Genomic DNA, 27672 nt, shown 5'->3' with positions numbered 1-27672 from the left:
TTTGCAGGTGATTTTTCCCATGGCACAGGAAAGGTCTTGCCAGTGCTGGATCACAAAAATGGATGTATGACTCTACGCTGGCGAATGTGACCCGCTAATTGAGCTCCTGAGGGCATCCTTAGCCCTACCTCCTCGGTCAGTCTGGACCCCTAAGTCTTGGCTCCTGCATCAGTCACTTGATCTCTGGTGCTTCTGGGGAGGGTTTAAAACGCAAAACAAGCAAACAAACAGAACCGACAAACTGAAGAAAAAAATAAAAACAACCTCATTCTGTAAAATAATCACAATAATAAAAAAAAAATCTGCTATGACACAATGAATCTGCAAGCTTGAAGCAGAAAATTTCCTTGCAACAGCTTTCCTAGCGTTAAGTGAAAAACCACACTAATATGAACATACCTTTCTCTTTGAGCTATGAAAGAAAGGAAAGAAATTGACTTCAGTATTTGACACAGAATTTAGCTCAATGTGGTCTGCCACTGGTTGCTTAGAAAGCAGCCTGTGCTGACTGCATAACCAGATGTTTAGAGTTATACCTTTGTAAACGCACTCAGTATGGGTTTAATAGATTTTAACGCCAAAGAGGAAGCTTAGTTCACTTGCCTGTGATCAGTTTGTTCTTATTTAGAAGCAGTTTGCCATTTCAATGTTTGTTTTCTAATTGTATGCAGTTTTAGTACTGTGACCTTTGAGAATTTGCTTCTCTAGTTGCAATATGTAATGGTAAATATTTGCACAAAATATGACTGTGCTGTGAAACATTTCTCTTGTGGTAATTTAAATATTTAATATTACCAGGGCAGTTTCAAGATACACTTAGTTGTTATTCTATTGCAAAAAGAAACCTGTTATTTTTAATAAGCTTGTATAAGTAGATGTAAATAGATTAACTCCTAGTGATAATCTCCTAATAGATTTACTTCTAGTGATGATCTTGTAACAGGCATAAGATTACTCTGTTGCCATCAAACATCACAGGTATCTGTGTCTTCTGAGCATCCTTATCTGCATCTGACATCCTTGTATTTCATTTGTCTGAGCTTTGACAAATCAGCATCCCCAGCATCCTTTTACATTTTTACTAGCTTCTGTTTCCAAGACGAGACACAAATTCCTGGATCCTTCTGGTCAAAAAATAAATAAAAAAAAAAAAATCCGAGCACTCCAATACTGTAGGAACCTTTACCTTCAATTATTTGATAAAACAAATCTGATGGAATAAGGCAGTGAAGGGCTTGTTTAAATAGAAGATGATTCGTAACCAGATATGGTGGAGGTACATACCCCATAATTTCGTGTACCTGTTTGATTTTCTCACTTTCCTTGGTTTCTATCCTCTTTCTCTACCTGACACTGGTGTAACTTTTTGAGTGTCTGTTTTCCTTTAGTCTAAGTACCATATATTTTGTCAGGAATTAGTGTCAGTAATGCATTAGATTTAGCCATGTTTGAATTCTTAATTCTGATTTTCTTTTCCCTCAGCAAGCTCAGCAAATAGTCACTGCTGTTCATGCCTTTTTTTTTTTCTTTTCCAACTACACGACTTCCTTCTTCTCCAGTAAATTCTCTCCTTTGTTGTTTGTTCTGCTGTTTCTTTTGTCCATTGCAACCTCTCCCTCCAGAAAGAGAGTGTGCTTTTCTTTTCTGCCCATGCATGGCTTTCTCCTTCTCTTGTTCTTTCTTTTTCTTACCCACAACCTCCTTTTCCCTACCCCTCTATCTACAGCTTCCTTCCCCCCAGCATTCACTGCTATAATGAGCAAACTTAAATTAGAAATGCCTTTTTGTTGAACTATAAATTCTATTTAAGTCTTAGGTCTGAAGTTGAAAGAAAAAGTTCAGCTTTTTTTCCGTTCCTAACAAGTTTTTGCCATTTCTCCCCTCGGTCCCATTATTTATGTCATTATACCTCTTTCCTGCTTGTCTCCAGCACTCCCCTCTCAATGCCACTTCTGCGATGCATGTAATTCAAGAGACAGTCTACTAATGAAATATCCTAAAATGTCTGCAAAATTCAGTCCAATGGATTTAAGCTTTGGGGCGAAAATAGTTTTCAATACTAGTCAATGTGAGAAATATTCTTTAGAAATTAAAAAAAAAAAAAATACAAAAGAAAAGAAAGAGAAAAGCTTTAAAACATTTTTTTTCCTCAGAGCCCCAACCTCTTCGTATTTTGGGGATTGTATATTCCAGGTGGAGGAGTGGACTCTTATTGTCATTCATTGGAACAAAACCCCAGCAGTTCGTACTCTAAAACTTCCTCATTGTGGGATGCTGTCGTTAATGACTGCGCTAAATTCCTTTTTTTTTTTTTTTTTTTTTAACAACCATTTTGTGAAATTGGCTGTGGAGACAGGTGGATGTTTACACTGAAAATTGGTTGCACTCTTGAGGAAAGCAGCCATGCCAGGAATACTCCCTTTGGCTGAAATTGAGATAAATAACTTGAGGGTGACTTGCTCAAGCTTAGAAACAGTTAACGCTATCTCAGGAGGAGATGAGGGGTAGATAAATGGTGAACAACTGGGAAGCTGGCTCTGAAGCACGTGCTCTTGAATTTGGACACCGACTAATCTGTTTTGGCTGTTGCTGGCACTGCAAATAACAGCATAATGCAAAACCTTCCTGTTTCTTCCCACTCTCCAGTTTTAGCTTTCCACTGAGGGCAAGCAGCGGCCAACAGCAGAAGTAGGAGCCGGGGCGCCGTGCGCAGCCGGTCTGCAGCCTCCCCGTCCCCCACGCGGCTCTGTCGGCTCTTGTGCATGTCGGAGCCCAAGCTCGGGAGGCTTTTTTCCCCCAATTTCCAGCCCAGAGTCAATGTGTGACCTCCAGTGAAGCGTATGAGTGGTGAAGGGGTGTCAGCTGCAGCCATATGGGTCGCACATGCCCAGGAGCAAAACTAGACATGTGTAATTGTTTTATTGTGGGCCTTCTTCTGGTAATTGCTCTGATGGGGTTTGTGGACTTAGAAATCACCTGGAGAGACTTGCTCATCTGGAGATGTTCTCACTCAGGGTTATCTCCTGCTGCTTTTGCAGTAACTTTGCACACTACGAAGCACTGAGGGAGCTGGGGTTTTATTTTCTTCCTTTTATATGTTTACAAAAGTGGTGAGCTGTATATATGACTTCCTCAAAATTTTCTCACATTTAACTTACTTTTTGTAGCTTTCTGTGGAAACCAGATCGTTTGCCTTGTCTTAAAGAGAAGCCATGCTCTTCAGATCTCATCACACACTTAGTGATGTCAAGTGGATTTTACCTACTGGTTCATCCCTTTGCCCAAAGTTATCCCACCATTCTTTCTCCTTGAGAGTCTCTCTCCTTTTTCTTTCCTTAACTGACCGCACAATCATCTACATTTACCCTTGATTTTAAAGATGTACATTAGTCAAATGAAGTTTATCCTCTACATGCTCCTCTGAGACCTCCAGTTTTCTGTTTCTCTTTCCAGTTTCTCTGTAGCTGGAGACCTGAAGATAAGTAGCTTCCAACACGTTGTCTTGTCTTCCCAACTCGCTTTTGCAGGATTTCATGCTTCCCCCTGGAAAGCACATGATGGGCTGCGTCACCTCTGGAGCTGATCATCTCCTGAGTAGTCCTGTCCTTGTCTTCGTTGGCTGTGCTGGCGCCAGAGCCATTTTTAGCACTGCTGTCATCTCTTTTTGCTCTTTCCCTAACGGAAATATTTATGGGAAAGTTTGTCATCATCCTCTCAGCCTGTTCTTACGTCACTGGGCTTGTGCTGGGAAACCCTCTGCCCACTACTGGGAATTTTAAGCTAATGTTGCCTTCTCCAGGGCTATTGCTTCAGCTAGGAGAGATGATATGGCAAGGAGCTGGTGGAGATATTTTCATATCCCATACAAGAAGACTTGGGTCTATTCGCAAGTTTCTGTAAAATGTAGTTCTGGACTTCCAGCATTTATCTTCTGTTATTCCGCTCAAAATCCATTTTATAATCTGAACCTTGTTAAATTTCCACTCCCTGTGTGAAAAGCTTTTTACTGTTTATTGTAAAGAAAACTGAATTGTTCTCATTATTCCCTATTTGTTGGGTGTTTTTTCATACCCTCCGTGTCTTTGCACCTGCTCCATAAAATAGGCTTTATCAGCCCTGTGTTGATAAAGGCAACCCTCATATGCTTCAGACTCTTCTAACTATATTAAGACGAGCTATCAAATAACAAGGAGCACACGAAAGCCCTGTTCCTCCATGGCTCAGGCAGTCCCTGCTGCTTCCCTGGGAGCCACAGCAGTCCCGTGGGTCTCAGGTATTGCTGTGTAGAGTGAGATTCATGAATAAACTTCATCTACCTGTTGAGGCAGAGTTATAGAAAGGATTGGGAGGCCCTCCTATCCTCAGCCTTCAAATAGCAGCCCTTTTCTTTCTCGAAATTCGGTGCAAATGCCTTTCAGTCACGTGGATGAGAATCTGTATGGGTGATCACTCGAGGAGTCAAGGCTACTCACTCGTGCTGTGATCTGCACGTATCTCCAAAGGGAATTTTCTGTGCCATTGCAGTGATTCCTATCCTGACCTCCCCACCACGGCCAGCTGGAGCAGTCTCCATTCACATTGCTGAAACCTGGGTTAAAACAACAACCAGAGAAAAACCTCTGCTGAAGTGCAGTTAGGGCTCTTCTTAAAGCAGTAAGGAGGGGAAATGATGAACCTAATGGAACTCCGTTACTCCAGGAAATCAGATGTATGGCCAAGACATGATTTTGAGATCTGTCCTTCTGAAATACAGTGTTTGAGCACAGTCCTTAAAAGCAGAAGACGATCTGACAAGTTAAGGGAGAGCACATTGACTGTAGCTGGTGAACGATGACTGGCACAGTCCAGGTGTCTGTCCAGTCCAATTCATACACTTTCCGTACGGTCCTGGTTGTTCCTCAAATAACCTCCCATGTTTGTTGGTTCGAGCAGTGACATCAGCATCTTGGACGAGGTTCAGCAAAGGAACTGTATTCGTTTAAAATTTTCCCAGTAGTTCCTTACATCATATTATGGCTCCGACATAACTCAGCATTGTCATCATGTTTGGTTTGGGCTTTTGAGTCCAATTCCCAAGTTGTGTAACTCTTTCAACATCGCTCCAGCCTGACTCCAGCTCCTAGAACTATTATAACGCTGGAAACGGGCAGTGGGGCTGCTCGGCATTTGCGTAAATTCTTCATGATTCAATAAAAATGTTATTTGCCTTCTTGCTTATACTTGAAAGGATGCTTTTGTCGATTCCTGAAGCTGGGGAGTGCGATCATTAGGAAATGCCGATTGCCAGTGATGCAGTTTCTGTTGGAAAGGGACATCTAAGAGGAGGATTTTACGTACGTCTGAGGTAGGCTGGCAGGGGGGAGCTTCAGAGAAGATCTTCAAGGCAACGTTGGGTGAATGCATGTAGGGATTTCCTTAAGTCACAGCAGGTTGGACTGAAGCAGGCAAATGAAATGGCAAGTGCGTTTGGGATTCCCTGCCATTTAGAAAGTCAGGATTGAGCTTGGTGGTAAGAGAGCCGTGAAACAGTCATGATGGAAAGCAAGTTTGGCACGAGTGTATTTGATCAGATGCAGAATCAAGGTAATGATGAATAATGACTAAATACATTTGTAAACAGGTGCAAAACATTTTTTTCCTTGCCTGGAGAGTTGCCACTGTTATATGATAGCTTAATATTTCAGCTCGAGCTGCAGCTGGAAAGGCAGGGATATTGAATGATTTTCATTATCCATTACGTGCTGCTGAAACGAACATAGCCCTGTAAAATAATACCTAAATAAACTCATCAAACAGATTTCACGTTAAAAAAAAAAAAAAAAATCCACAAAAAATAATTTTCTAAAAAATAAGTTTACCCTTGTGGAGACCCTTTTTAAAAAGCTCTGGGCTGCTGATTGAGTTTTCGAGTAATTTTTTAAAGCTGGTTTTGTACTGAGCTCCAAAAGGCCTCGCTCCCAACGCTGTCACCACTGCTGCTTTCTGCTATCACGTGTGGCCTTTGACAATAGAGAGCCCTTTGGGGAGCCCCGTGTTGGCCCCTAATTGCTCTCTAACATCACTCTGAGAGCAGCAGGGCTCTGCGTACACATGTACAGAACGATAGTCCCTAATCTAGTTCCCAACTGGTGAGAGCTGTTAGATTTGTGGAAATTAAAAGCCATGGTTTATTTTCCAAGTACATTTTGTGGGCTCGCTAATCACGCTTACAGGGGTCTGGAAACATGGCCAGCTTTCATGTGATCATAATATTGATGTAGCTTCTTGTCACTATCTGATATGCAGAGCATCTAATATTATACTCCTGGTACGCATCTTATAAAAATATTTAAGACTGTAATATCCTTCAGGCTAGAAGGGGAGTGGGAAGGTAAAAACACTGCTGGCTGATTGCAGATTATTACTTCTCGTTCAGTATACCACGCACAAACAAACTTGAACAGGACCACTTGGTTTAGAAGTGTAAGTAGAGAGCGCTCTTAATAAATGTTTTTTCTAGCCCTGGATTTTTGGACTTGGAAAATAAATATATTTTCCAGTACACTGACTATACCGGTACAAAATATACAGCATAGTTTAGCTTTCCAGCAATTATTTCAGTTTCCCAGCTGTTTTAGGTCATCGGTTCAACATATAACAAGACCAAAGTACCAGGTATAGACACCTTGTTAATGCTGTATGTCATGTTGCCTTGTTTCTCAGTTCTGTTTCAGTTTGATTTGTTTAATCTCGATACTGAGAAAGCAGGACACCAAAATAGACTGTAGTGACTAATTATCCAGATACTTAGAAACCCCTAGTTAATTTTGTAAAGAGAAATGTGTCCAAAATCTTCTGTTAATAACAGGTATCATTCATTGCCTTGGAAAATCCACTCTGTATCTTAAATTGGATTACTGCTGGGTTCAGGAGGATGAAAAACATTGCCGAAATGTATGGGTTTACTCATGGCCCGCAGGGGAGCTGTGTGCCGGGGAGAAGCAGGTGTCTCCCTTCACTGGGAGCGCTTCCCATTACAGGAACAGGATTCGGAGTGACAAATGGATGCCTGCAGGATTGTAAAGAGCTCTGCTTCCTGCTACTTTACATCCTCTGTCAACAACCTTTTGGCAAGACGAGGCCGAATAATGTTTATATGGGTTTTTGCCATGGAAGTACAAAAATCAACTTTTCTCAAGTAAGTTTATTTTGGGAGACTACAGCTTTTTGATGATAATTTTAAAATTCTTTTTTTTTTTTTTTTTTTTTTTCTCCTTGTTCCTTTCCTCTTCGTTATAGAATGGGATGCTGATGGTGCATTATCCACCCTTGTCACAGCAAGGGGTGATTCACGTTTTCTAGTATTTGAGAGGAGTAATTCTTCCAGCACTGGAGCGCGCTTTGGTCTCAAACCAAGTGTCTGCATGCACAGGTTGTTCTGCAGGAGCTCTTCGCTAATGTTTTACTCTGACAGAGTGGCTGCGGTTCATCTTCCTGACAAGTAGCACCACGTCTCTTTGTGACAATGTTCTTGAAGCAGCGTTGGGTTTTATTTATTTTTTATCGCTTGATAGTTTTTTGCTCTAGGGATGGAAACTGGATTTCCAATTGGCTGTGGGAACGTGATCGCTTGGTGACAAGCAGCTTCGGAAAAGCGGTCAGACTGTAAAATCTTTGGCTCTCTGTGCCATCAGATTAGGTGTCGACAGCATTCCTTTGGGCTGATGTGAATCTCGGGGAAAGCACCATGGCAGGTTTTTATGAAAATCGCAAAGGGGAGTTTAAAGAGGGAAAATCCTGGGTGAATCTTTGTGCTGGTGTGCTCAGAGTAGAGGTGTCGTTTTGAGGGACACTGCTGGGCTTTGCCCCTGTCGTGACAGTCCCGTTTCAAGCCACATAACCTGGGCTTTGCAGTGGGGATCCCTATTGCACACCAGGACATTGGCCCTACAGAAAAGGTGCGCTATGGTGAGCTGTAACGATGTGGAGGGAGGAGGAAAAAAGAGTTTCAGACACAACATTGCCGTTTCCGACTGCTCTTGGAGCCAGTTCGCCTCCTGGAATAGTACTTTCAAAAGCAAATGTATTTCCATTATTGGTGCATTCCCACTTGAGTGCTGAAGACATCTCAAGCCTGTCGCTGAGCCCCGTGGTAGGGGACGTGGCTTGTCAGAGGCACCCGCCGGGACAGATCCTCCTGCTACGCCAGCCTGTGCCTTCGGGGGGATCCCGTAGCCAAGGAGGATGGAGCAAGACAAGGCCAGCCAAGCTCCTCTACCCTATAACGGCATTTTAGACATTTACAGATTTCCTGTAACTACCTTTTATTTTCCTTACAGTTTGCATCATGTTGCAGAATCAGCAAGTTACACTGCCTACCTTGTGGCTTGGCGGAGATGTTCCTAACCTGCTGAAGTCACCGTGCTGCATTTTATAGTTTTTTTTGACATTGTCATCCAGTCTTTATGTGGTATATGCACGGCAATTTTTTTGTTGTTTGTTTGTTTGTTTGTTTTTGTGCCAATATTTTAATTCATTCTGGAAGGGTGATTTTTGCTGCCAGTTCTGACCTATCTCAAAGGTGGAGATGCTTCCTCCTAATCTGGATTTTGCTGATTGCTGCTTAGTGGCACTGAAAGACAAAATCTGTGTGCAGTAACTTCTCTTAATCTTCCTTTATGTTGCTTCTTCACTTTACCATGTACCCAATGGGAGTGGAATGATGTGGGGTGTAGTTAATTAGGATATAATGTTCTGTATACCTAAGTACTTTAGCTTTAGGAGTACTTCCTGACTTGCCTGTTGCAAGGCAGGAGGAGAGGTGGTTCTGCAGGAAGGTGAGGCTGTTCGTGCCCTTGCAGTGTCACGGTTGCCCACAAAGATCACGTCCAGAAGCCTGAAGCTTGTATTAGCTTCTAACCTGCCTCTCACCATCTTATGGACAGAAAAGCCTCAAATGTTCATACAAATTGGTCTCAAACCTTTGCATAGTTTTGTTTTAGAAGTTAGCTGTGAATCAAAGTGTGAAGTAGAGTAACACAAAGGTTGCTGCTTCTAATTTCTTACTGCTACTGTCAGGATTAAGAATAGTTACTGCAGCCAGAGGCACCTCTCGAGACCTCAGCATTTCATTTCCTACCAAGAGGAAAGGAAAATCTTCCATAAGACTGTTTCAGTGACTGTGCCAGTGCGATAGGATTGTCCTAATCTCATTGTGAAATCCTCGGTGAGAAATGGAAGCTCTTTTACACTTGGCTATTTCATTGAGGTCATTTTCATTAGTGCCTTCTTGTGATAACGATCCAAACGTGCATTTGCGTGGCACGTTTACAAAGGATGCACGCTCTGAATAACTAATATACAGGTATCCTATATGCAAATCAAAATCCTGAGATCTAACGTTTTTCTTTTTTAAAAGGAAAACAATCAGATTCATTTCTGATATTATGCTAACAAAAGGCTTTTTTTTTCAGTCGCATGTGAATTACTTGAAATTGTGTTTGTATTTCTTTGTGTGGGACTCTACCATCATTAGTGCAACTCAGAAGGGGCTTTTGGCATTGGGCAGGCGTCTGGAGCCCTTGAGCAGTGGCACCGAGAGCAGAGGGTGGTATCCCTTCGCTCAGGTCTATATGTAGCCCCAGGCTGTGGCCACAGGAGTCCGTGCTCACAGGGATGTGAACGTAAGTCCTTGAAATACGCAACAAGTTATGGTTATGAGTAAGGAGTAATCATATTCTACTACATGGCATGTGGTTAGAGAGCAGATGTCAGTTATGAATGACAAATATTTATCATCATCATACAATATTTATTAGATGGTTAGCACGTGTCTCTCATTTCTTCCTTTGCATAGCACTATTTAGGGTAAAGGGAACAAATCACAGTTCTGCCACTTTTTTGAGCAAGCCCTGGGCTTGTGAGTGAGCCTGTGCATTAGCTGAGAAAAATCTGTACTTGTCAAGGGACGCTTGGTCAACAGTTTCCAAACAGGGTTGTTTAGCGCTTTGAAAAACACAGGAGTAGAACTGACAGAACTTTACTCTCTAAGCATAGTTTAATATAAATTATGGCCTGCTCTGGGCTGAACTCTTAACCAGGAAGAAGACTTGGGGTAATGCTAAACTCCAGGCTTCCTCCAAAAGCCACTCCCTCAGCTGTAGGTAGCTGTGCAGTCAGGCTTCCCCTTAATCCCAAACAGGGGAAATCCAAAAAAAGCATACAAAATATCCAGCCAGAACCTGAACTTGGAACAGCCAAATTCCACTGTCTTGCTGACAGTGAGAGGGAGTGAAACTTCGTTTTTGTTAACAGATGTGACCAAACCAAATGGAAGCTGGGTAAGCACAGATACACAGGGAACTCAAACTAGAAATCCAGATTAGCAGATCGGGTAAACGTTTGTGTGTTTGCATCCAATCCGTGTACCTTTCCTGGTACTCCCAGCTAAACTCCTGGGATGAAATGCATTTATTTGTAGCCATCTTTGCAGTGTGCTGAAGGAAGACACCGTAATGGCAATACCCTCTTACATTCTTTCCGTACATGTAGAATGAAGATTGCTTGAGTATTTTAACACAACTGAAATCTGGAATGGAAGGCTTTCATCTCACTTATGAAATAGTGGTCGTGAAATTCAGATTCCAGCCAATGATCTTGTCATCTAGTCCAAGGGGTTTTTATTCATTGTTTTACTCTTTGCTTAAATACCACCATCTGGACAGACAAAAGAAAGAATCTTTTGGTAACTTTTTGTCTTGAAAAAACAGCAATGACTCTTCCAGTTATTCAGGCTGTCCAAGCATTATTGGAAAAGGTCAGATATTTAAAAAAATATTATTCATTAAATAACATAAATGTTGTTTTGTTTTTTTCCAAAAAAAAAGATGACAAAACACTCTTTAATATTGAGTGTGGAGCGTGTTGGCAGTCTTGTGAGCTGAGCCACCTGTGTGCCCCTATATTAGGGAAGACTTAAAAATGAACTGGACAAAAGGATGAAAATATTCTTCCTACCTGGTGAGTGAGGCTATGCCATCTTCTTATTGCCCCATAGGATACATAATTACATATTCCTTGTCAGGTTATAATACTGCAGCAGAACTATTCTGTAGCTTGAGGGTGCATTTGTTCAGGAGAAAAGAAATGCAGAATTTAGAAGGCTTCCCAATGGTTTTGGTTGGTTGAAGAACGATGCAATTAGTTACCATGCAAAACAAAGTCACCATGCAGACAGGTAAAAGGCATGAAGGACCAAAGGAATGCGGTGTTCCAAACCACGTAGCTGTACTTTTGCAGCAGAGATTTGGTGTTAGGGATTACCAAGGCTTAGGCAGCTGTGGAAACTCAGAAATGCAGGTGCTTGCGAGTGCCACCTGTATGTTAGATGTAACCCCCTAAAGTGTCTAGCTCCCCAGGGTCATGGCACTGAGCTGCCAGAGTAGAAAAAGCATTCAGACAATGCTCTGAGAAGTAGGGGGTGATTTTGGGGTGGTCCTGTGCAGACCCAGGAGTTGACCCAATGATCCTTGTGGGTCCCTTCCAACTCAGGATTTTCTATGGTTCTATTTCAAATTCATTTTTGAATTTACTCTTTAAATTTCGTCATGGTTTTGGATGAAAAGTTTATTATCAGGCATGTTTTTTTGGAAAATCCCTTGTTTCTAAACTCTAATTTACAATAGGGAGCTACCTAGGAACGGCAGGGGACTTTCAGTGGTGCTGATCTATGGAAATGTCACAATGTCACCTTCTCGTGGCCCAAAAGAGAAGTCACCAAGTTACTTATTCTCCTGAAGAGAATCCTGCTGGAGATAGATTTGCCCGATTTCACAAAAACAATTATTTTAGGTGAAAGAGTTATCTCATGGATTCATTGCACTTCTTCCCCATGAGTGGTATTTTCTGTAGGATATTTGAAAACTTACAGTCTGTGGAGAATGTCAAACGCATACTGTGAAGAATATAAAATACGCTGCTCTCCAAACAAAAAAATGTAAAGCCAGATTCCTCAGCACAGCGGGATGGCCAGGGGAAGGGGGCTCCTCTAGATCTAATAAATACTTATTTTTCTATCATAATTTCCACAATATTCAAAAACATTAGTAGTACAGGGGCTCTGACTGTCATTTGCAGGTTAATGTCACGCATCCTTGACTTTTGCTTCATTTCCACAAGTTTTTAGGAAAGCTAGGGTTGATGAAGTTTCTTTTACTGTTTTTTGGTTGCTTGCTTGCTTTTGTTTTAATAGGTAATAGCTTTTATAGACGAAAATTTGGGTTTTAATTTTTCAGGAAGCTGGCTGCAAGCACCTGCATATCTTTGTTCTTTATTCGTGTACCTCTGGAAACATTCATGGAAATTGCATTAAGTGAGGAGGGTTGAATCTTAATCTGGCTGTGGACAGAAGGTGAAATAAAAGGTCTGAGTGTGGTTTGGGTTCGAGAGGCAATACGGGGATGTAGGAGAGGTGTTGCTGCTGAGTGACAGCTGTCTGATTTGGCTGCCTGTTATCACCCTGTCAGATTTGCACAGATGGATGAGAGCTGCTCTAGACACGAAAACTTTATGCTTCGGCTTAAGGCAGGGACTAGAGGTCATTCTTGAATTATTTCCTTTGAGCTTAACTGTTCCTAGTTCAATTTTTCAGTTTCATGCCTGTTTCAGCTTGTTTAGCACTCTTGAACAGGTGAAACACACAGAAAACAGTGCTCTGAAAGACGAGGTTTTAAACCCCTGCACTGCTTTCAAGCAGCAGCTCTGCCTCCTGGAGTCTGCAGGAAACAACCCACAAGTGTTGCAGCCACAAGAAGCAAAGAAATAGCTGTCAAAATACAGAGTTAAGTTTTTTTTTATGTGTTTGTTTTTTTTCTGTCCGTGTAGGTAGTACTAAGCCTTGTCTAACAGGATTCTGTTGTTCTTCCTGCAGGGCAGGACAGTTCCCAGGCTTTGGGACCGGTGAGCTCTCCTGTCGCCTTCCCCTTTCGTGTCAGCTTCCCACCGCGATGCTGGCTGCCGACTGCTGAAACAGGCCACGAGGTCGTCGTTATTTTGCCTCCCTGCCTTGTTTCTCTTGCTCTACCATCTCCTGCCGGCTACAAGAAGGTTGTCCTCAGCGTGTTCCTAGCCAGGTTTTCCACTGCTTGTGAGAAGCAGAGCCAGCAGGAGTTCTCCCTCGTGCAGCCCACCCAAATGACCTAGGTAAAAATCTTCTTGCTTGTTTGCAAGCCTGCTGGCAAAGATGCCTGTGGGCACTTGTATAAGCAGAACCCACCGCTCCCCCTCAAACACGGCCCTGCCATCTAGGAACCAAAGCTGCCTGCAGCCAGCTTTGGCAGCTGACCCAAGAAACAGCAAAGGAGGAGTTCACAGCACTTCTTTCTCTTACTGCTTCCCCCGTCAGAAGAGAGCCTTGTTCTGCCCACAGAAGCCTTATAAAAATATGATTGTCTTCGACTGGTTAAATGAAACTTTAATGCTTCTTTTACATAGACCGTGTATGGGTCGCTGTCATTTCTAGAACAGAGCAGAAAATATGTAAGCCAGATATCTATGGGGACTCAGGTCCTTGTCTGCATGGGGTGGCGTATTTGGGAATGAAGCTGGCTTTTGAGAGGCAGGTTCCTTGCTGCAGAAGCTTGCCTTTGATGTGTGCGTTGCACAGCAGGGACAGTTTTGCTTCTGTGTGGAGGAGCAAGAAGAGCAAAGCGTGAAGCTTGTGCAGAGGGATTCAGCCGTCTCGGGCTGATGCAGCCTCACCAGCCCCGGCGAGAGAAGTTCAAGTGCTCGGCCCTGCTCAGCCAACTTGCAGGTGGGCATCCAGCTCCTTGCTGCTGCATCATCACTACTGCTGCCACGTTAAGGAGGTTATGTTTAGCTCGGAGGTGTCCATCTGGTCTGTAGTTGCATATTCTACTTGGAAGGAGCTTTAGCTTCTCATTGTGAAGATGTAGCATACGGCATGGGTACACGAGCTCAGTCCCCAGGGATGCAGACTGCCCTTTCTGCCATCGCAGTGGAGATGTGACGGGCCTGACACAGGTAATTATAAACCTGCAGGATAAAAAAGCTCTGCGTGTGTGCTGGGGATGTTGGTGTTTGCTGTAAGCCTGTGGAGAAGGTGTTGCTAAATCTCTGACCGAGATCCACAGCAGTGCTGCCAGGGAACAACTGGCTTCTGAACCAGAATTTGGGTCCGTGGGAGCGGATCTGGGAAAGCCTCGTGAAGGCTGCATGGCCAAAAGCGAGTAATCACATTTTGTTCTAACTAAGCTCCTGCTGAATCACAGTCGCAAGAAATTCGTGGAACCAATTTTTGGTTGGTTTTCAACTGAAGATCTGAGGTTTCGTAGCATCTGATCCAAACAACAGTTACCAAAGGTTGTGTTCTACCTTCTGGAGATGTCATTTACTTTGAGCTCCACTGTAAAAAAATTAAAAAAATAAATAAATAATAAAAAAAGATTGCTGTATGTGACTGTGGGGCAATAACAGGTGAACACAGGCTTAGGCAAGTGAGTTCATGTACAAGTGGGAGACATAAAGTGGACAGTGGACTGCTATTTTTGAATAAATGTAAGTAAATGAATCAATTAAGAAGTTTTTAGTGAGGATAAAGTAGTAAAAAGATAGGTCTGCATTTTCTGGATCCTTTTTCCCCTGGAACCTGAGAATTTCTGTGCAGGTTTGTTTTTTGGTTGCTTGGCTTTATTTGTTTTTGTTGCTTGGTGTTTGTTTAAGATAGTATTTTGATAGCAGATACAATTTTTGACAGAAGCGAAGAAACCTAAGATGATGATAAGCCCGAAGGCGACTATCATTTGGTGGCAACTAGAGCTTGTGTCTACGTCAGAGCTGGCTGATAAGGAGAGTTGAGGCAGTTGTTTGGGGACAAGAATTTCTAAGATGCTCTTAGAAATTAAAAGATAAATCTGTGAGGATGCTTTGACATTTCCAGTTTTGATAACATATCCAGTTTTAATTAAAAAAAAAAAAAATCAGTACAAAAGAATAGATTAATAGATGAGAAAGCCACAAGTTATATATTAAAGTGAACCAATAAATGGTGAGACAAGTGGTCTGAGAATATTTCAGAGACAACGCTGTGGTCTCAAAAGAGAATATTTTGGGCAACCACCTTCTGTATCTCCCTAGAAAAACAGAGTGACCATAAAGGCAGTGCTCTGTCTGAAAGGGTGCCAGATAAGAACTTTCTCTGAATATAATCATAATTAACTTTTTTTTTTTAAATTTTGATGTATTGAATCTTGGCAAGCAGCCTTGTGAAGACTCAAATGTGCAACATCTGTCTGCAGGTACATGTATAAGATTGTGATGCTGCATCTCTGTGTTGCGATATGGCTTTAAACAAATGCTTCTGCACTGGGAAAAGCCTATTTTTAATGCACTCTTGGAATTATTCCAGTCTAGAAGGAAAATAATTATGATAAATTTATGCTGATGGCAGCTGGAGTAACGCTGCTCTTTAGTACCTCTGGCCATGTCCTGCTTATTGCTGGATCCCTGCGGGTTCTTCTGCATCTTTCTGGGTAATTGAAGAACCGAGTATGAAGACTCATACCCAGAAACTGATAACCTGATTCCCGAGAGATGATGTATCCGCAAGCCAGTAAGTACAGTCAGATTTTGTGATGCTGCCTTAAAGGCAGCCAGCCCTGTCGTACAGTGCTCTGTAATAAATGGTTTCAGCGGCACAAATTGGGGGATAAAAGGCAATGATTTCCTCCGAAGCATTACTATATTAAAATATCACAAGTGGAAAAGCCTCTGGAACCGCAAACGAATGAGAAGATTTACAGGATCCGAGCTGGCATCGTTTTAAATCTTCTGCCTTCCCAAGTAATCCACGCAGGAGCCTCATTTCACACGCTGTTCCCCCCCAGCCACGTGCGAGCAATGCAACCGAAGCCAGGCAGGGAGGCGAAACCTCGGCGTGGCGTGGTGGCCGTCACCCGCAGCGGCGCGGGAGGAGGTTTCTCTGCTGCTGGCCGAGCACCTCGGCTGCGCTGCCCCGCATGACGGCGGCGTTGTACAGTAGGCAGCTGACCTCAGCCCGCAGGCATCTGCGTGACGTGGGACCACCTGGCGCCGCGCTGCAACCCGATGCGATAATGTGTGACAGCCAGGTGTTCGGTTCTGCCGGTTCATATGTCAGCCCCGCCGAACTTGACGAATAACGACATGAAAAATGGTGACGAATGTGCTGGCAGGAGAGAGGATGGCCGCTTGGGATCAGGACAAGCCTCTCCTGCAGACGTGCCCGTGCTGCGGTGCGCAGAAAGCCTTTGCTGCGTGCTCTCGCGCGGGGTGTTTGGGAAGGAGCCTTATTTCAGACTGCTCCGTAACATTTGCAGCACTATCTCCCCCGTGTCACTGTTCAGCTGGCCAGGTAATCACTTGTCTCTATTGTTAAAAACCGATGAGGAACATAATAAGAATAGAAACACCAGGCAGTATCTCTGCAGGAAAAGCCCCAATGTTCTTCCCTTCAATCTATTAGCTAGGTCCTGAGTAACCATCTGTTGGATTGCGATGTATTCAGATCACTGATGCAACTGATTGGGTTTAATTTACTTTAGTCTATTATTAAAAATAAATGTACACCTTTTAGTCTTGGCAAAGAACAAACCTTTCCCAGAACGTTGAATTTAAGCATTTTTATGGTAGAGGAACTCAAAGTTTTGCAAATGCCTCTTTGTACCGCGCTGTATTGGGGAAGATGAAATCTCTTCCGATCAAATCATCCAATTCTTTTAAATTGTGATTATTGTATTGAAATACATAGAAGCAGACCTTCCTTCGCATGTGACTGGTTTGCAATGGGCACATTACGCTTTGTGATTTCGGTGTATTGTTCTGTTTGTGGTGTTGTTGTCTCCCAAGCTGCCTCCTCGAAGTTTTGTGGGAGCTATCTACCAAGCAATGCCTCCATAACGCTTTCCAGGATGTTCTTCCCATGCAGTTGCATATCTTTATGGGCTTCTGTTAGTTTTACTGCTGAAACATGGAACGTTGCTTGCCTTTCCTGACAAAAATAAGTATTATTATTGTTCTTTGTCGTCTAACCAGGTCTCACAAAGATCATAAGACATAGGTCAGGAGTAACAGGAAAGACAGCGATGAGCCCGGGCTCATCCTTCTTTGCCTTTCCACAGCTCGGACTCATTCAAGCTGAACCCTTTCAGTGCTCACAGAGGGATTGCCTTACTTTTAAGGACTCCTGGCAGTATGATAAATATAATTGAAAAGCAACAGGTTTGAAATTAAATCTGGCCATGACTTCTAGGGAAAGGCGTTTCTATGGGGATGCAAGATAATAGCCGTTTGGATACATAATTGGATTGTGAGAGAGCAGCAACAGATAGCTTTTAGGTTAAGGACTGATGCGTCACAGGTTGACTCATGGGCACTAATCTATTTTATTGTCTCTGGAAGCTGTACAAATATGAAACCATGCATAATGTGGATTAGGGCCACTTCTGAAGAAAATCACATCTTTCCTGCAGCCTCTGAATGAGCTTCAGCAGTCCAGGCTGGTGAAAGACAGACAAATTTACATCCAAAGTGCTGCAAAGCTCATTGCCAATCTTCTCACCCTCTCTACAGAGGGGTTCAAGGCTTGTTGTCTACATTTCTGGAGTACCAAAACATTAGAATATGTTATAATATTTCTTCGTACCTCAAGTTCACCCTGTCCAGCCATCAAAGAGAGTGATTCAGCTGAATCTATCCATGCAAGCAGTAATTATTTGCAGTAGCTTCTATTTGCACTTCCCCTCTTCTTTTTTTCCACCAGCTTGCTCCAGCAATCTATGTTGGCACCATCATTTATTTGGTGGTTATTTAGAACAGCCAAGCAGGAACAGAGCTGTACTTCGTGTTATGCAGATCCAGAAGCTGGCCTGTAGCCCTAACTTCTTCCTTTGGATCTTCTCAGGGCTTTTATCAGCTAAACAGGTGGGAGAATGGGAGCGTTAGTGCTTCCAGAGCTTGTTAACGTTTTATTGTATTGATTCAAAACCGGCAACACACGCATTTTGGGGGAGAGTTACGGTCTTGCTGTTTGCTGGGGAAGACTGCATGGAAAAGCAGACACAGCGCCCTGAGTGATTTACTGAGCAGCTCTCCTCCGTGGGGCTTATTAAATCAACGTATAGCTGGGATGCTGAGACATACTGTTGCTGCAAGTGCAATTCTTGGGATGAAGCTAACGTGCCAGATAACTCGGATCATTAAAACAGATAATTAAGGTTCACAGTGACATTTTTTGCTGAATTACATAGGCATAGTGCTTTTTGAAATAAATTTGTTGTGTGGTTTCTAGTTAGTCTTTCTCTACCTCCTCTTCCCTAACTTTTTTTTATTTTTATTCACAAAAGCTTTAAATGGAGTTGGGATCATTTGGATATTATATTTGCCTAGCTCTACCCTTAATAAGCACCCTGCTTTGTTTTGCTGGGTCTTTAACAAAATGTGACTGCCTGGACTGAACTGTCCAAGCCTAGTTTCAGGCTGATTTCTTTCTTTTTCTTTTCCTTTTTTTTTTTTTTTTTAAAGACATTTAGCCAAAAGAGCTCATTCTTGTCCAAGAATAAGTCAATTCGATAATCTCCCTGATTTAAAAATTAAAAAATAACAAATAAATGACCAACAACCACAGAAAACAAACCTAGATTCTATAAAATTGGGAAAAAAAAAAAAAAGATACCTGAAACTATGACCGTGCTTGGCCTTTGGCTCTCCCTTTGAGACCTGCTGGTGTTTAGCAAAACCATACATCTGTGAAAAATGTCATCTGCCATACACCTGGTGGTGCTGACCTGTGTCAGCTGTTGGACTCCCCGGGGGCCGCACGCGAGCGCTGAGAGCTCTGCCCCCACCGTGGGGCAGGGGCAGGAGGGTGGTGCTGCGGCAGGGCTGGGGTGCACGAGGCACCCACAGGTGCTGCCCACGCCTCTGGGACCCCAGCCTTGGAAATACAAGGAGTCAGAACCGAGTGAATCGTTGTCCTCTCAACTTCGATTATCAATAACCATGTTAATGCTGAATCTTTCAGGAGCTAAAACCAGCAAGTTAAAAGCCGGATGGGTAGCTGCTTGCACAGGGGGTCAGTGTTAAAAACGTGGCAAGCAGGACCCCTCTGTGATAATTCCAAGTTTGGGAAAACATGAAAATTTCCATGGAACAACATTTATCTGAAGCAAGGAGCAACATTTACCTGAAGCGTTTATCTGAGGAGCAATGCGGTTTGGAGTGGATGCATATAGGACTTCAAGCTATTTCTTTTCTCATTTTTGGTTAATTTTTCTTTTTCCTGATACCTGCAGAAAAGCTTCCACCATCCATGCTACACATTTATACAGAGCACAGCCAAAGATGCTTCTTATGTGGGGTAACTGCATTTGTATTAGCTCTAGTTTGGCTCTCCTGAGTAGGAGTAAGCACTCCTGTGTCCTGTCAGCACTGCAGTGCCGCCCAGCACTGTGCTTGCCTTGCCATCAGCCCCAAAACCCACCCTATGGCATTTCTCCACTTACTGCTAGGTGAACAACCTCAGTTAATGCCAGCGAGGGTCTAACTGCATGGGACGCCGTGGAAAACTAGATTGAAGCCTCTGAACAGAGCCTCTTTACGAGGCTTTTGGTATACCTTAAGGCCCAGATCCTGCAAAAGCACACTGCTGCTATTCCCACCCTGTTCACTTGAACTCTCTGGTGCCAGAATGTCATGAGTTAAAAGTCAAAGGGTCAAATGTTGGCCTCCCTTAAAGGTGTTTGAACTGCGGCAGACCCAGGGTTTCTCCCTTAATTCTGTAACCGTGGTTTTCAGAGAAGAAGGAATTGTGTTGTGCTTTTATTTCTCCTGGCTTCACCAAGACTCCGTATTTTAAGGTTCTACACATTTTTAAAAAATATTTTCTCTGAGTGTGTTTTATGGGAAACTAAACTGAAGGTGTATTTAAGGGCCTCAGAGATCTGCTATAATGATATATATCAGGAGAAGCTGAACATCTGCTTGATGCTTGGGCACAGCTTTAGCAGAACTAACAGTTCGAAAGCAATTCTTGTTTTTTAATGTAACAATTGGATAATTTGAAGTTTGAGCAATGAGGTCTGAAACCTAAAAAACAAAGGCAGAAAACTTGATATAAAATAGTTATCACCTAGACAGAAATCTATAAGAGGGGAAGGGGGGAAGGGAATCAAAGGTTGCAATCCTGTGGTGGTTTTACACAAAGGAAAATTCAAAACTGAATTTCTGCAAAGAAACAAAAGTATTCACCGTACTAACAGAAAGATGTTCAAATAGCGATTGTGTTGTCTTTACAAATGCCTCTTTTATCAGTCGTATTTCCCATGTGAAATGAAATGTACTTTATAGTAAATAGTTTTTTTTTAATTTCAATTAACATTTTTTGATCAGGAAAATATACAAAATTTGTGTGGAAAACTGTTTACTCTGTTTACTTGAAGGTGATATTTTGCTGCAAAATTTTAAATAGAATAAGATGCATTTAATAGCAGTCTTTTGTGGTGCCATTCCTTATGGACATAACATTCAAAGTATGGAAAATCAGTTGTGGACCAAACTGACCATAAAAACAGTAATCCAAAGAAACCTTATAAACATGTCAACACCCATCATTTATCCACAGATGGCTCATACCAATGTAAAAAACATATAAAATGCAGTATAATTCCCAACATATGGCTTGCTTTGTTGCATTGTTCCTACGTATTATTAGTGTTAAAAACCAGGAAATTATATTAGGAAGAGAATATTGGTTTTTGTTTATTAAACTAAAGTACAGGTTAACATCATTCTTTTCTTGTGATGAACATATACCAACAGTGATTAAAAAATAAACATTTATTTACAAAATATTGATGCATACATATTACACAAGTCAGTTATATCAAAGTGGTTTTTTTTAACAATATCTGTAGCAACCAACTATTTGCATTGGTTTATCATAGTGCAAACGGTAATGTTGCAAAGGCAGATTATGCTGTGGGATTATGGTTTGAAAATTAGACTTCTCTGCTGCCTTTTGTTTCACTACGTCTAGAAAACTATTCACCTTCATTTAAAAAATAGCTATTTCTTGCGAATGTTGAATAGTGTACCTGAGGATAGGGCAAATTCGTTATTACTCTAAATTCTTTCACTTAGATAACTATCTTCCTATTTACTCAGCCTGCTTACGTAGCACCATTGCCATTGATTACTATCATACTAATGAAAAAAAAAGGAATGGAAACACGCTAAATACACTATACCATCCCTAATTTCAGGATTTGTCCATTTACGTGGAATTTCATCTGTTGCATTTCACAATTCTGCACTACATATTCAAGTGTTTAAGGATGATTCTGGTGGTATTGTGGAGTGGTGTATATGTTACCGGTATCTATTTTTCTGTAAATGCAATAGCGAGTGAAGCTGTGAAGAAATGGATTTAAAAGCCTGCTCCTTCTGGTTGCAGATGAGGAGGAGCTGGCTTCTGATTACAAACATATGTTGAAACCTGCGTATGGATTTGTGTCTGAATGACTGAATATTGATTCCCTCAAAATGTAAGAAACGCATTGGTTGAATCCGGTGATTTTGATCGTAGGTTTTCTTTTTCCCACTGGTTGACAACCAGTCATTAGGCAACTCTATTGTCTTTTAGTTCGCGTTCTGCAGCTTGTGTTGCTCTAAATCTGGCCCGCATGGTAGGCTATCATACAGCATACGATGTCGGCAATGCCTAGCGCACGTAACTTCACAGTTTCAAAGGTGGGTGAGGGGATATAACTTTTTTTGGTAGCTTCCACAATTTCTGAAGCGGTGGATCTCACGACGGTCTCATGAGCAGCCGCAACGATCTACAACCATGGCTGGTATCTTTCCGTATATTATTTGTTCTTTTCCATTGAAATACAACATATTTATGGGGGACATCTTGGTGGGCGTGCAGCAGGGGCCTGCCGAGCCTCTAGGATTTGCTTGGTGTACAAGATGAGTGTGCGGGTATTTCTGTAGAAATACAAATTCGCATTCTCCAGAGCAGTAATTGGCTTTGTATCTTTTAGGGGCGATAATCCAGTCCCATCCAAAAGCTTCAAAATCCACGGTCAGTGGGTAGCGACAACATCGGGATTCTGTCGAGTGCTCATCGCAGTCAAGGCCAAAATCTCTGCGGGATCGTTTCGGTGTGTCTGTAACTCTGACCTCTAAAAATGGATTCTGTGAGAAGAGGGAAAGGAACCGGAAGCATTAACGAGGTAGGTGCAGGTAATCCGAGTCAAAACATACACACAGTTCTCTCTGACACAAACCTATCAAATCAGTATTCTCAAATAACATTTACAAACATATTTGAAGTTCTGCCCTTCAGAGAACTTTATCCTCCTACAAGTCTCTGATAAATTTGATCCCTTCTCAAGGGTTATTCCTCTTCTTTCTGCTGAGGACATGCATTTCCCTGCTGCTTCTCTACAAAGAGCTTTAATTTCTGAGTGTTTCTTCCTGAAATCACCATCATCTTTGTGCTAGCATCATTTCTTATTAACTGCTAAGAGAAAGTTGCGGAAATTTTGAGGATGCTGGGTTTATAGTTTAGCTGTTGTTTTCCTTAACACTGTAACAAGAGTTGCTTTTTTTTCCTTTTTCTTTTTTCCTTTTCTATAGAAGAATTCCAAAAAGGAAAATAAATAAATAAATGACAAATATTTACAGGGCAGAATCCAAGCAGTATTTGGTCTCCTTTTTGTGAATCCTTCTGAAATTCTCTCCATTAAAATGGTATTCAGCTCAGGTTTTCTGGATATCAACAAAGACTCCTCCTCCAGACCAGGGAGGACAGGAAATGTCTCCATTATTGCCACTTTGCTGGAATGATTGAAGTGGTGGTAGAAATGAATGTTTCACCTGCTAGTACAGGTTACTTCTACTTCACAGCTTTTACTCAGCCAGAGGGCTGGATTTGCTGTCCTGAATTTGGAGGGGCAGCTAATATTTTGACTCCTGAAAGAGCCTTGTGGCCAGGAATGTACTTTTGGCAGATCTCTGAGCCACGTGCTTCCTACTGAAGGTGTCTTTGCACAGTCCTTAACTGAGAATAGAAAGAAATTGCAAGCTTTGCAATCACGAGTTTGAAATAGTTCCCCTGCTCCACGTTGATTTCAGCACAGTGTTGTCCAGCTGCTGGAGAAGCTCCTCCCAAAGGTAAATGATATGAGGAGGGGCTTGGTGGAGAGCAGCATCCCAGTACAGAGAGCTGCCAGAGAGGAGGTGAAGGAAAGAGAAGACAAGTTTCCTCTCCCATTACCTGCAGTGCATCTGACCCCAGGTTGCTTTTGCAACAGTTTGATTTTACAGCTGATCATAACCCTGAGAAAACCAAGGGTTATCCACACGTGTGAAAACACCTTGTTACATATTTGAATGGGTGGAGACATTCTTTATCATAATATCCAGCAAGTAGATGGGAGCCACATCTGTAATGAATCTGTGATTGGGATACCACGTTGTTTTTACTCTAGGTTCTGTTAACTGCACTGCACTGCTATGAAGTTAAACATTACATAGCTACCTACACAGACTGATCTTCTCTGTAGCAGTGAAAGCAAAATAATGCTCCTGGTACTTTACTCAAAAGCAGCAACGTTTTGGTTGTGATTGTTTTAGCTGTTGCAATAGGATCAGGAATTTTGCCAGGTTGTAGATGATGAGTGATTTGGGGAAACAGCAAGGAAAATGCTGTAGTTTAGCTGGTACGCTTCAGATTTAATTCATTCATCCATACTTACAGAGAGAAACTATATAGTTACTTAATGCTCTTTCCCATCATTGTGACCCATTTATTGTATCAAGTAGAATTTATCTATTCAAACATTTCTAATAAGAGGAATGATGCATTCTATCATATGTACAACATTTAAAATTATGACATCTGTTGTCACCTTCATAAATACAGATAATTCATCTTGTCATTAAAAGAAAATACATGCATACAGAATGGGGAGAAACAGGGTTTGAATGCAAAATCTTTTCAGCAGTATCCGAGGCAAAATTCCCATCAATGAAATAATCAAATGACTCTTTCTTTTACCTTTATGCAAAGTAACTTCTCATTAAGCAGTGTTTGCTCTCAAATTTGAACACAGTGTTACTATGATAGTACCATCCATTGGTACGTACCAAAACATTTTCCAGTTGATGCCTCTCAACATCTCCCTGAGGTAATGCAATTCACCTCAATTTTTCAAATAGGGAAATGGAGGCACAGGAGTGCTACATGATTTTTGCCATGATCAGAGAGCAAAGAGCGAAAGAATTGGGCATACAGAGCCTTTTTCTTCCATTCCCTAAACAACGTTTCCATTTTATCCTTAAAACACAAGTTAAATGCTTTCCAATAAAATGCAAGATATTTAAACGGGATTTTTCTAAATAAACTTACCAATCCATCTTCACCTGGTCCTGGGAAAGTTACAGCAAGATCTCGTCCATTCTCATCAAAAGCTTTTATTTCGATGCCTAAATTGGATTCAGGCTGTTTGAGCCAATTTTGCAACACTGTCTTCACATCAATACTCTGCCAAATACCAGTGCCTGGGTTCATGTCAAGTTTCAAAGATCGAATTCCAGTATATCTTGTACCGTCTTTCATGGGCTTAATAAGTCTCAGGATCTGCACAAACACTGTTGTAGGTTTTTGGACTTGCCTCAAGTATATCCACAATTGTGCCTTTACTACTTTGTTATATTGTATTTTAGAGCTAAACTTAAAGAAGCAACATTTTGGTTTTCCCTCCATTTGTACAAGAAAATCAGCTATAAATGAATGGAAAGAATAGATTACTGAACAGGGAACAAAAAGAAATATGCATATATAAACCCAATTTTTTTTTTCCAGACCATGTAGGATGTCTTACAATATTCTACAAACAGCATCAGTAACAAGTGGATGTAACATCATTCATTTTCTGTGCTTTACGCTCTACGGCAAATTTAATCATTTTGCTGTCACCTAAAAGTAGCACCATGTGACAAGGAATCACCGACTGTTTTGTAAATAGGCTAAAAGGAGATTTGGCTAACCCTTTTCTGTGTAGCTCTAGCTGGTCCCTTGCACTCTGTAGACTAAGCAGAGTGAAGGATGTGCACAGGCTGAAGTTCAGGAGTGATGGGCAACTGTGAGAAGAAGGGCGCTGTAGAGAAACTCTGTGGTCCTCCGTTATCTCTAGGATCTGACCAGTTGTACCAGCACCGTGGGCTCACCCCTACAGCTGCAGAAAAGCTCCTTTCCCAGATAAAAGTGAGCAGGGGATAGGGCACAGCCTATGCCACTTCACAGGGACTGCTACCAGCTCATTTCTGCTGTTCATCTCCTGAGGAGCTCCATAAAACATGCACAACAGCAACTTTGCATCAGCTGAGTCAACACTTATGTCATCTTTAGGTATTTTTAATTTACTAGATAACCTTAGTGTGCTGTGCATCATACAAACAGAAGTAGCTGTGCACAAACTACCTGAAAGCTTCCTTTTCTTTTGCTGAGTGGGAACAATAATAATTTAAAGTATTAATGTAAAGATTTGTTTCCATTTGAACAATATTATAGGGAAGTCACACGCAGTGCAGCATTCCTCCTTCCTGTAGCCTACGATGCAGCTGTTCTACCTAGTCATGACAGCGTCTTGCCATGCCAGCATAAAATGGGTAAAATGAATTTTAAATGGTGCAGAGTTTTGACACTCATAAATCTCATCACTTAGGACACCTGTATCTTTAGTGGATTTTAAATAGTTCAAAGGCTTTCATAAAAAGTAGGAAATTAACTCAGATCAGTGAAGCATAATGACTTTTCTTCAGTCATTGTAATTACATAGTGGTTTAATTAAAATAGTTCCCAAATGTATAGCAGGCTAGAATAAAACTGCTGGCAGACCTCAATTCTGCATTAAGGCTGCACTAATATGTTGCTATTATGTACACATATTATTAAAGTTAAAAAATGTTACAGATAAAGTTAATTTCTCACCCCTGTGTGCATTTTTAGCTGGCTACAGCAGCTGATTTTATTCTAGTATGTGTATTGTAATGATATCTGTAACTGCTAACATGCCTAATATGTCCTGTCATCTTTTTCCTTTTTGACATCATATTCATAAGTGTTATTTTAAAAAACAGCTGCCATAGCCAAATACTTTAGCTGATGAAGAACATAAGATACTATAGTATTAGCTGTGCAAAAGATACTTGATAGGAGCCGTAGCAGATGTTTAGCACTCAGAAGATAACTTAGAATCTGCTCATTCAGTAAATGCCTTCATTCTTCCTTGGCACGACTACTGGAGCTGATTGCTATAACGTGGACATTTTAACATTTAAATCGGTTACACACATATTTGCTTTAAATATATAGTTTTAACTCGGAGGTGGGTGGTGCTAGCTTATGGGATCAGCAAAGAAGCAAGAATTTAACTCTATACTTGCACTTGGGGGTCTCGTTCTCTGAGCTGTATTTCTGCTCGTTTCTGTTGCTCTTTAAAGCACCGGCTGGTGAAACCTCACGCAGAAAAATATAGCTATCTTGTTACCTGCACTTGCACTTTCTGTTTGCAATAGGAAATGCCCTGAATGCTGCAAATAACGGAGCCAACTGAACTGCAGATCTCTCCTTGCTTTCTAAGGCAATTGGCAAATCGTAAGTGCTACAGGGCACGCACGTTATAAGGAGCCGAATAAATGAACAGTAAAACAAAGGCTCGCAACAAGGTCATTTGAACCTGACTCAAATCCTTTAGAAATACACTCTCCTCCCTCCCTCCGGCAGACTCCAGCCAGCAGCCTGTTGGGAGAGCCTGAGCAGGAGTTGTGTGGCTCTACAGCACGGAGACAACTCTCTCGGAGGAGCGGTGCGAGACGAAAGCAGCAGGGTTACTTACACTCTGTAGGCATTGTGATAATCGTTTCAGTTGTGGCATGATAGTCATCGTCTTCCAAAGAGCCATCGCTACTGTCGTCTCTCTGGACGTCATATTGATCAATCAGTTCCTGTAGTGGAGGAGCTTTGGGTAAAAGTTGCTTAATAACATCCCTGCTAATGTTAGGAGCTTGTTCCAGGCGCAGTTTGCTGAGGATTTGGATTTTTATGGCTTCTATTCTGGAAGATTTTGTATTCTGTCTCCACGTACAAGCATTGCACAGTCCATCTTTTTCAGCGTTCTCTGTGGGCTGACTGCCGTCATCAAGAGCCACCGGATCAACTGAAATCAGCATGAACAGGTAAATATAAACATAGATTGCTAGCTTTTGCATGATCTCACATTCAGTGCAGCTTTTTTCCCTTTTTTTTTTTTTCCTTCCCCTTTCCCTTTTTCTTTTAGTACTAAACAGATCCGTGAAAGCAAATGCAATCTGAGAGACAGCTTGCCACACTGGTGTACCTTATATATTCCAAGGGGGCTTTTATACTCCAACTTTGATTAGGCTCATGTCGTCAAAACCAACGATTGGTTGTTGTCCCAACAATGAATCTAGCTGTCAGAGGTTAAAGCCCTGTCGATCACAAGTCACTAGACAGCATTTAGTTACAGCCAAGGGTGAACTGATTTATCTGGTGGCTTCATAGAGGATATGTCTTCACATACGGAAAGGATATATTTCCAAGTACTATGG

General features: G+C 41.8%; 1 protein-coding gene across 1 annotated transcript; it reads right to left on the bottom strand.

Annotated features, from left to right (window-relative positions):
- Positions 1 to 21777: 21777 nt before the first annotated feature.
- Positions 21778 to 27333, bottom strand: MSTN (myostatin). The gene is made up of 3 exons (XM_082763982.1): positions 26940 to 27333; positions 24449 to 24822; positions 21778 to 22230 (listed from the first exon to the last, which is right to left on the bottom strand). Exons 1-3 carry the CDS (start codon positions 27310 to 27312, stop codon positions 21850 to 21852), a joined length of 1128 nt encoding a protein of 375 aa, XP_082620108.1. The 5' UTR covers positions 27313 to 27333; the 3' UTR covers positions 21778 to 21849.
- Between the last annotated feature and the right edge of the window lie 339 nt (positions 27334 to 27672).

This window comes from Aythya marila (assembly GCF_965140915.1).
Source record: "Aythya marila genome assembly, chromosome: 6".
In the NCBI taxonomy this organism is placed as follows: Eukaryota; Metazoa; Chordata; class Aves; order Anseriformes; family Anatidae; genus Aythya; species Aythya marila.
This window is presented reverse-complemented; position numbering and strand designations above follow the sequence as displayed.

What these genes read in the sequence shown, in the direction of transcription:
- MSTN (XM_082763982.1), bottom strand. Translation starts at nt 27,312, where the DNA reads ATGCAAAAGCTAGCAATCTATGTTTATATTTACCTGTTCATGCTGATT. An exon ending in TATCACAATGCCTACAGAGT is followed by an intron (nt 24,823 to 26,939) that starts GTAAGTAACCCT and finishes ATTCATTTATAG; the next exon opens with CTGATTTTCTTGTACAAATG. An exon ending in GACCAGGTGAAGATGGATTG is followed by an intron (nt 22,231 to 24,448) that starts GTAAGTTTATTT and finishes CTCTTCTCACAG; the next exon opens with AATCCATTTTTAGAGGTCAG.